The sequence below is a fragment of the Perca fluviatilis genome, chromosome 4 (assembly GCF_010015445.1).
Source record: "Perca fluviatilis chromosome 4, GENO_Pfluv_1.0, whole genome shotgun sequence".
Lineage (NCBI taxonomy): Eukaryota > Metazoa > Chordata > Actinopteri > Perciformes > Percidae > Perca > Perca fluviatilis.
The window spans coordinates 2041732-2052554 of record NC_053115.1 but is presented as its reverse complement, the minus strand read 5'-3'; the positions used below and the strand labels follow the sequence as shown (position 1 = coordinate 2052554).

The window sequence follows — 10823 nt, the reverse complement described above, 5'->3', positions numbered from 1 at the left end:
GTAACATAACACAGATGATGAGATGTTAAAAAGCACTGATTAAAGAAGAAAATAAATGATAAAAAGCAAGGTAAAAACTTCAGACAAAAGTCTGATCTTTTCTTTCAGCCAATATAGAATTACCTGTGTGTCCAAAGCCTGATATATCTTGAAAATAGTCCTAAACTAATAAATGATTTCCTCTCTATCTATATATTTTGAGCTATTCTCCTGAAGATGTATAACTCCGTTAGGAACCAATGAGCTTAGACCGGAGTCCCACGGACAAGTCGAGAAAGTCATAAAGTATTGCAAGACGGACTAACATATGGTTGGTTTCGGTCTTTTCCTGGGATTTATTTGAAACCTTATCCATTAAATATGTGAATTCACATGACCTTCTTCTAGACATTAAATAAAACATAAGCACTGTTATATAAAACATGGACTTTATTCTTAAAAGGCTTCATAAAATATTTGATACTGCGCATTCATGTATTTCTGTGTAAAAATAAAGCAATATATAAAATTGATTGAGCAAACATATCCAATTTATGCATGCAAAAAGCTAATATAAAAACTTTTATTTCTGAGTGTCTCACAAGTCCTATAAGTAGTACACCCTGTAAGATTTTAGAAAAGTCAGGCAGTCCTCTGTGATAAAGTGCTTTCATGCAGAGAATTTTAGGAAAACTTACAAACCAAGAACTAGAAGTGATTCACCTCTCAAGGTGTTCACTTAAAGTGGTTTGCTTTAGCATGAAGTTTTGCTCCCTCAGCTTGGAGCTGGGCCGGGCTGCAGCTGGTCTTTAGCAGCGAGGGTTGCCCATTCGACAGAAACAGACAGTTCTAAAGAGCCGACACTGGCAGAAAGCACAGAAATCACAGCACACATTGCTTGGAGATTTACAGCTTCCCCTCAAGGGAATGCAGTCAGCAGGAGGAGGAGGGCGCTTCGTTACACTGAATTTGTTCTGAGAGAGAGAGAGAGAGAGAGAGAAGAGAGAGAGAGGCAATATTTGACCATACTGTTGGAACACCAAGCAAAACTAAGATGAAGCAGATAAGATAAAGATCTTAAAAAAATAACTGCAGTGTGTGACAATGGAGAACATATGAGTACAGAAACAGATGGAAATGTGTTTTGAGTGCTGCGATGGCCAAGATTCTGAGAGAGAATAAGAGATATGTTTTGAGCATGGGAGTTCATTCTTGGCTTTGGCAATGGTGTGTATGACAAAATAATGTCAGCTCAAAAATGTCCACTTACAGTATTAGCATTTTCTAAGCATCCAATTGTAGAATAATGAATGTTTTTATTGTCTTTCTATATTTCTTATGATTGTACTTTCTGTATTGTTATGTTTTTGTCTTTGTAATCTGACTTGATGTCATTGTAAATGAGTGTTGACCTTTAGTGATCTCTCGAGGATAAATAATGGTTGAATAAATGAATGAATCAGGACCAAAGCTAGTAAGTGGACCTTTTGAGTTAAGCTCATAACACACTGTCAAAAACTTCTTCTTTTTCTTCTGGTAATACCTTTTTTTGTTTCTTTGTTTTCTTGTTCTTCTTCGCTGATTTCGGCAACTCTGAAACAGAACATTAGAAAATAAATATGCGTCTAGAACTTTCTCGGCAAGACAAAAATGCATCATCAGCATACGGGATGATAAATGGCACTGAATTGATTGTGATAGTTCACTTATAAAATAGGACAATGAGGAGGGATTCTTTGACATCATCCTAGCCTACCAGTCCCAGAGTGCAAAAAGGGCACAGCAGCCAATCTCACAAAGACACTTGTTACGGGATTGACTGCTTATCAATACATTTGTGGTGGAGGTTAGCCACAGTGTACATTGCCACAGTTTAGTTATTCTAGTCCGCTCACTTGATATCTTTGCATTTTGTGGTCAATTATTTACCATTGGACAAAGTTGTTGTTTGATACCAGTAGTCTTGGTCATTTGGTATTTGTGTCTTGTCAGTATCGCCAGTATAGTTTAATGAACATGACATAAATTATAAAAATTAGAGACATTTTAACAATACCATTCAATCTGGACTATGACTGTGAGTTTAAACTTGCAAACTTACCTACAATAACAACAGGAGGTGGGCCTATCTCAAGGCTTGCCGACAGAGTGTGATATTCCACGACCCTATTGGTGGAGAGTCTGTCGTCGGGGAGCATGTGGGCAGAGGCAAGGAAGTAGTCTGTCGCAGATAGGACAAAGCAGCCCAGCAGCAGGAAGGCATTCATCTTTCTCTGGAACATAAGTAACAACAATGGATACTTAGAAATAATGTTGTTTTGGTAAATAAGAAGCTTGATTTTCCCAGCAGGAATTCAAAAACATAAACTTAAAGTATATTAACTTTTTTTAAATCAGCGAGTGAGTTCCAATCATCATTTTAGGCTACTTTTACATTGTTACGTTTTGGTTTTACACATATATATATATATATATATATATATATATATATATATATATATATATATATATATATATATATATATATGGAATGAAAGTCTAAATATATTGAATGAAAGTCTGAATATATTGAATGAATCTGAATATTTGGAATGAAAGTTTGAATATATGGAATGGAAGTCTGAAAATATTGAATAAAAAGTCTGAATATATGGAATGAAAGTCTGAATATATTGAATGAAAGTCTGAAAATATGGAATAAAAAGTCTGAATATATTGAATGAAATTCTGAATATATGGAATGAAAGTCTGAATATATGGAATAAAAAGTCTGAATATATAGAATAAAAATCTGAATATATGGAATGAATGTCTGAATATATGGAATCGAAGTCTGAAAATATGGAATGAAACTCTGAATATATTGAATGAAAGTCTGAATTTAAATACAAGTTTGAATATATGGAATGAAACTTATTAAATGAAATCTGACGTCATCAAGGTTCTGGCGCTATCCTGTGTTTTCGATGAGATTAATCTGTACGGATGTTGCTGCAACAAGCATGACACTATGAGCGAGTCAGCACAAAATCTAGTATCAGTAATTTTAAGTAATGAGCTGTTGGTCAGTTGGTCGGGTTCTTGGTCCGGACTGAAATATCTATTGAATATTTTTAGCTTCCTCATTTTGTCTTGGTAGAAAATATTGTTTGTCTGTATCATTATGTCACACCTATTTTAAGCTGTTTCATGTTATTAGTTTAGGGTAAGGTCTAACCATTAACATTACATCAACCATTTGTTTGCTTAGAATTTTGTTAGCAGTTTAACAGCTGACTTCTTCTGTATTTAGTTGTTCCAATGTGTGTTGCCATCCGCAAAATCCACTTGATAAATACAAGCTGTTGTTTTTTAACAAACATTCAAACAATAACCAGTCCCTGCTGCTTTTTTTGCAAATCACACAATGCTTTTAAATTAGAACGTATTCCTTTTCCGTGGCATTCGCAGTCTGATGACGTAGCTGTTACTGTCTGTCTGTGCACAGTACATTGTCCTGAAAAATGATGAACTAGACAAACATTCACTTTTTATATTTCAATGCAATATAAAGATGCGATCTGCAACACAAACATAATTTTTGAGTGGGGATTTGGACATGTTGCTGGTTAAAAGCCACAAACATCTGAGTTACCTTATCGGCTGCTAAAAATGTCATTCCTTATTCACTGCTAAAATCTGTGAAATGCAAACTACAATTCTCACAATGCTGTTGTCCTGTGGTTAGCTTCATTTGACATGTTATTACTAATAATTATTATTATTATAAACCAGTTATTCCTTTAATGCCAAATCAGACAGAAATGTTTCGAGTTCTGCATAAAGCAACTCTGCTGCCTTTCTCACACTGATCAAATGCTAATTATTAGTAATAACATGTCAAATGAAGCTAACCACAGGGCAACAGCATTGTGAGAATTGTAGTTTGAACTGCTGACTGTTGGAACACACCATAGTCTTTCCAGTATCTTAGTTTTGTATTTTTCTCCCAGTTAAGTTGTAGGGATGCTTAGATTTTTTTTTTTCTGATCAATCTCTAGGACAGCTGATTTGACTCGCTAGTCCTCATTGATAATATAGTGCCATATGTCGCACAGCGGTCCGCTGTGAGCAACGTCCAGCAGAGAGCCAGGAACTTAGCATAAATAAGATCTTAAGGCGCTTTCACACCTGCCTCGTATAGTTTGGTTGAATCGCACTAGAGTTCATTTGCCCCTTGGTGTGGTTCGTTTTGGCAGGTGAGAATGGAGCATCGGACCAAATAAGCGTACCGAGACCTCCTTGATGAGGTGTTCTCGGTACCCTTTCAATCCAACTCTGGAGCGGGTCGTGTGTGGTGAAAATGTGATCCGATCTCGAACCACACCAACTGTATATACTCCGCAGGTCTGAACTAATGTCTCCTGTAGTCAGGTGTGTTCAGCAGTCTGAGCTGATGTCTCCTGTAGTCAGGTGTCTCCTGTAGTCTGAGCTAGTGTCTCCTGTAGTCAGGTGTGTTCAGCAGTCTGAGCTAGTGTCTCCTGTAGTCAGGTGTGTTCAGCAGTCTGAGCTAGTGTCTCCTGTAGTCAGGTGTGTTCAGCAGTCTGAGCTAGTGTCTCCTGTAGTCAGGTGTGTTCAGCAGTCTGAGCTGGTGTCTCCTGTAGTCAAGTGTGTTCAGCAGTCTGAGCTGATGTCTCCTGTAGTCAGGTGTGTTCAGCAGTCTGAGCTAGTGTCTCCTGTAGTCAGGTGTGTTCAGCAGTCTGAGCTGGTGTCTCCTGTAGTCAGGTGTGTTCAGCAGTCTGAGCTGGTGTCTCCTGTAGTCAGGTGTGTTCAGCAGGGTTAGGGTTAGGGTTACGTGTGAAACCAAACCAAACTGAGGGGAAATCACAACAAGTTTCCAAACTCCCCAACTGATTGGGACCAAATCAATCAAACTATAGGTGTGAAAACGCCCTAAAACTACTTTGTTAATGGTATGGAGAGAATGTCCTCACAGCCGGGTGTTGTATTTCATTTAGCTTGGTTTCTTGCCCTCTAGACAAAATAAAATAAACACCTCTTGTAAAGGGATTTAAACCTTGAAGGTGTTGCAATCAGTCCATTGTTAGACGTGAGACAGGGTTTCTCATTCAGTGGAAGTAGTATCGGTTTATTTTATTAGTAGCTCTTCATTCAAAAATAAGAGTTGTTGGAATTCACCATTTTGCCATATACTTTCAAATTTCACTTATAATGTGCGTTTTGCAGGCTATTGTAAAAAATTATTGCTCCATTGTCACGTAACCTCTGTGTTTGGTCTTTTAAACACCACACTACAGTGAACTTGTTTTATTTATAGTAACATAATATTATTTATACAGTATATCTTGTAGACAGGGTGGGATTCGTGAAAAAAGCGGGGGGGGGGGATGTTTTGAGCATGCACAACAAAACAAAACCTGCAAGAATTAAATCCTCCTTTCAATAAATATATAGTGCCACTCGGCCAGCCATGCCAATATCCAGTTCAAAATAATGTCAAAATGAAAAACAGCATAAAACAGCGCTTTCAGGCCGGGGAGCGGAGTTCACGTCGCTGTGAAAACAAAATACCTTCACCAAGGAAACGCTCCTTCGTTCCTCGGGAGTGTTTTAACCATAATCTTTTTCCTAAACTTAATGAGTAATTTTGGTGTCAAAACATAACTGTCATTGCTGCATGAAGCTCACTTTTTCTGGCTAAACTCCACCACCAGGGCCCCTGAAAGGACCGTCATCTGGCGGTGTTTGTACCCGGCTCACAGTCACCTGTTGGCGGCTAAACAACTGCCGCTGGTAGCCGGCGTCCTGGAGCTCTGTAGCGGCTAAATACAGCCAGCAGCTGCTGCTCAGATGTTATCGTTCTATGGCTCTATAGACTGATAAACATGACAGTGCTTTACTGAGTTTTAAATACTTCTATATTAGGTATATAATATATGGTCTATTGGTGAAGTGGCATTGATTACTTTGAGGGGGGGGATACATTTTATCCCCACCGCGGATAAAATTAGAAACATCGATTTTACTGCCGCACAGTGGTAGTTTAACCATGTGACGTCATCATGTTCTATTTAACATAACATGCGCAGATTTGAACCCGTAGTAAACGTTGTGAAACAGAACTTGAGTTTAACAAAAATACTTAGGGTTAGTAACAGATCAGGTATTGGTTTAAAGTGATACATAAAACTACTACAATAAGGACGTAGTCTGAGGTGATCTTTTTACAGTGGTTAAATTGGCTTTTGTAGGAAGGGGGAGCCCTTATTCACGGTGAATGGTCGTCATTCAAAATTGCGCTGTAAAATGACTTAATGTGTTTTTACACCAAAGGGGCTCTTTTTCTAGTATTAATGTGTAAGGTAGGGTTGATTGGTTATTCAAACAAAGAAAAATACTTTACAATTCACTTACTTTATTATTATTTTTTACCTTTAGGCTAATGTTAACAGGCAAGCAATGGATTTCACCCTCGGAAAATTTATGAAATTTATGAAATTGAACAAAATATTGGTTGGGAAATATGTAAACATCTTCATAAACAAAAACATTATGTTGATTTAAGAGAATCAGGGCCAATTTCTATTTCACCATTTTTTAAAGGCTCTAAAGTGTTTTCCCGCATTCAATATCTCCGTTGACATTTCATTAAACTGCTGATATAAAGAGTTTTAAGTCTGGAACCGAGGCAGCCAGCTACGAGATGAATTGTGACAATAAAACATTTGATTCGGCCCAAAAAAACAACAAAAAGTCAAAGGTTCAAGACTGTGAACAGAAGATTTCAGTGGTAGCTGCTCGATCGCTCTAGCCGTTATTCAGTCTCATATGCTATGTATTTGCCAAGAGATGAAAAATAATTCAAGTGGAATAACAATATTTGGTGCCAGGGGCGTTTCTAGAACTTGAGGAGGTTTGGAGCTTAGCCCGGACCCATTTAAATAAACTGAATGCAGTGCAAAACAGCGATTGGGTTTCCCAGCTTGTGAATAGCCAATGTATGTTCATTTATTTTAGCTGGCCAGTTTGTAGGTGTAATTTAGATGGTACCAACATTTGGCCTAATCATAACTGGCCTAGCAACCCAAAGGCCAAGGTCTTGTTTCAAGATTTGTTTGGTGAATTTTTTAGCATTAAACACTTAATTTCCTGCATTTAAACAGTATACATTATTATTTAATATTATTATTATTTTGGTGAATTTTTATGCACCTATTTCTACCTGAATCAATATGGCTGAAATATCTTTATGTAAAGGGAAACATTACAATCCAAATATAAAAACATAATGGAGTATATTGCACTAAGGCTCTCAGGCATTCTGTATTGCTTTCATCTATTTATTCTCCTTTAGATCAACTTTTCTAATTATATCTGAGTCAGCACACATGTAGCTTAGGCATCATTTATTCTTCCCTCCTCTTTTGAATCTTTTGTTGGGGATGTAACCTCCTTAAATGTGCATATGACAATTATTCACCTCAATGACATCATTAATTTTAATGAATTAATAAACCCCTGGACTGTAATATTTCAGATGTCTGAGCAAGATGTCTGCCCATGTTCAAAACTTTGTGCACATTAAAAATATAACTCATACCATCTGTGTTCTCTGAGGTTTGGAGGAGTCGTGATATTTTGTGAAAAATAAAGTCACTATATTTCAGAAAATAATCTACCTGCACCGTAGTCTGCTGTGCATTACATGAATGCTCTGCTGATACGGTAGATCTCAGACCTGACTGACACAGAGCCCCGTTTGAGACTCTGGTCTGGATGAGTAGTTAGTAGAACTGCTTAGAAGTGGACTTTTCCTATAACTAAATTCCTGTAACTACTTGATCGGAAAGCGGCTAACGTTAGGGAAGTGGCTGTACGCTGCTCTACATCGGAGGTGGAAACCCGAAACTACGGCTGAAATACACGGAGCTCACGCGACACATCTGCCGCAGAATGTCGACAGCAGAGCGCGTCCATAAACCTGAAGCTGCCCAGCTTTTTACAGCGAGAGTGGACACTAAGCGATTTGTCAGTCAACTTTTCAAAATACATTCGGGGCTACACTCAAATCATTCGGGGCTGAAACCCCCCCCCCCCCCCAAAGTGTTATGAACCTGAGGAGCTTTATCTAAATGCGCTTGGTCGGGACTATTGGCGTCACTTTTGACGCAGTTATGTTAAGGAGAAGGTCGTGGGTGGGCTTATGTTTCCGTGACACGTGGGAAGAACGGGATGGTTGGGTTTAGTAAAAGAAAGTGACGGTTGGGTTTAGGAAACGTGACACGCGGGACACGATCCCCGGTCTCCTGGGTGAAAGTCCTGTGTTTGACCCATCCACCCATCCAGGGAGGTTGGTTGGGGGGGGGGCCCCAACCAACCTCCCTACGTGGAGTTTCCCCCTTACATACTCCTCTCTACCGTAGTATCTCTTAGTGTTACGTCATCTTCAAACCTCATGGAGCTGCTGCTCTCCCCGGTACGTTCTACAAACACGCCGAAGGGCGCTTTTGTCATCGCTTCAGAAGCTGACAGCCACTGTCCAAATGTCCGTATTTTACGAGTTCGGAGTGAGAACAGGTTGAAGATTCAGCCCCCTCCCCACCCAACAACAAAGCAAAGCTCAAACTGCAGTTGCTAAATTATGCGATTTCTCAAAAGAGACAATGATGAAAACCAGACAAACAAAACCTCCACAGTCCACAATTTGCAACTAACCAATCAGAGATATTTAATGAGAGACAGTTTACGGGGTGATATATAATAACCAATTTTACTTTAAAAAAGTAATTAGTTACAGTTACAAATTACTTCTACCAAAAAGTCATTCAGTTAGTAACTCAGTTACCACATTGTAAAAGTAATTTGTTACTCAGCAAAGTAACTGTGACGTTATTTTTTATGTTCTATAACGCTATTACGTTCAATAACATCTGAACATGAATTTTAAAACTCTGCACCAAATGATTTATTTTTATTGGCTGCCTGCACGTGTACTTTCCCTGGCCTCAAGGCTGCAACTTGCGCTCTCTTCATCTACTCTATAACATCAAAAGGGGACACAAAGGTTGTATTTTTTGTAATTATATTATTTTATACTATTATAGTATTTCACCCCAGACTGTTGCGTCCCTCAGCTGTGATGCCACCCCGTTGTCTCCCGACGGGGATGGGGGCTTTTATTTTGGAGACGAGGAGGACTTTCGGAACGTATTGGAAGTGGGTCGCAGGCAGAGTGCCCTGGACCATCTGCCAGACCGGGAGCTGGCCGCAGGACGACTCAACCACCATGAACAGTTTTTAATGTTCTATCAGACTAGAACTACTCGAGAGTCTGCTCTTGAGACTTTGCTCTAATTTTCGGGACAATTAGGGCAGGATTCGGGATTCGGGACAACTGCTTGGATTTCGGGACTGGATAAAGTTGTTTTTCCTGGGCATAGCGTGCATGTTACATTAACATTCTTGCCTGTAATTTCAATGAGGGAGAAGTAGTGCCGGTACTTCCAGTTCGAGAACGCTACCTTTGAATTTCCCTGGCTCGTCGCCATTGTCGCTGTCTTGTGTTTAGCGGTAGTCAGAGCGTGCAGTGAGACAGCGTGAGCAGGGCATCTGCCCAGCCAGCCAATCATCATCACATTAGCAACGGTGTCATCATAACGCCGTTATACTTAAACGCCGTTACTCCCAACACTGATAATAACCTGTTTTAAATGTTTGCCGTTTGACAGTGATGGTTAATAATAGGAATGCGCTTTTTTAAATTTTTTTAAACCTGGCACTGAAACAAGTACACAAATTGCATCTCGTGATAAAACAAGAGTCAGAAAATAGCATTAGAAATATTTGGAAAATGTTGCAGCGGTGCAGGGTTCAAAGGTGTCATACATCATTACAAATCTGGCAAAAAACTAAATAAATGGCAAAAACTGAGACATATTGTGAACCATGTGTTTATACAATTAAGGGATACAACATGTTGATCCATTTTTCATCCATGACAGCTTTTGGAAATGTTAACATGCATGAATCTAGGCTGATTACAGACACTGTTCTTTGTGAAACAGAAAAGAAAGTATTTGATACTCCAAAAAAAAAGATTTTTGGTGGAATATCATTAAGCAGTCCCTTTGAAAGCAGTGGAAGCATCGTGCAAGGATGTCAAACGCATTGTATATGTTAAATAGCACTTTAAACCACCTAGATACATCTCCCACCCAGCGTCTGTTTCAACTTTAAAGTGTCAACAATGGATCAGAGTGGCGGTTTTGGAAACCACACTGTAATGCACTGATCCATTTCAAAGCGGGATCATTTAAAGAGGTGAAACAATGATAGAAAACTCAGTGGGAAAGTTGACAAGCAACAAAAACATGTGCAGATGTGGAGGCAAAATATGAAATGTACAGTCTAGTTCAGTGGTTCGCAACCTCTTTGGGACCAGCGCCCCCCTATGAAATAAGATGTAGGCTAATTGCCCTGAATATTAATGACTAGATCCTATTATTGTTATGATAATTATTATTGTTGTCCCCTAATACTGTATCTGAAGTCTCTTTTATATAGACCTTAGTGGTCCCCTAATACTGTATCTGAAGTCTCTTTTATATAGGCCTTAGTGGTCCCCTAATACTGTATCTGAAGTCTCTTTTATATAGACCTTAGTGGTCCCCTAATACTGTATCTGAAGTCTCTTTTATATAGACCTTAGTGGTCCCCTAATACTGTATCTGAAGTCTCTTTTATATAGACCTTAGTGGTCCCCTAATACTGTATCTGAAGTCTCTCTTATATAGACCTTAGTGGTCCCCTAATACTGTATCTGAAGTCTCTCTTATATAGACCTT

The 10823-nt window shown here is 38.8% G+C and overlaps 1 protein-coding gene across 1 annotated transcript in view; it reads right to left on the bottom strand.

Annotated features, from left to right (window-relative positions):
- Positions 1 to 411: 411 nt before the first annotated feature.
- Positions 412 to 10823, bottom strand: part of asip1 (agouti signaling protein 1) — a 27920-nt gene continuing 17508 nt past the window's right edge. The window contains exons 2-4 of the mRNA XM_039796539.1: positions 2081 to 2252; positions 1523 to 1572; positions 412 to 953 (exon numbers count right to left, since the gene is read on the bottom strand). Coding sequence (XP_039652473.1) covers positions 789 to 953; positions 1523 to 1572; positions 2081 to 2246 — 381 coding nt within the window. The 5' untranslated portion in view covers positions 2247 to 2252 and the 3' untranslated portion in view covers positions 412 to 788. The remainder of the gene's footprint in view (positions 954 to 1522; positions 1573 to 2080; positions 2253 to 10823) is intronic.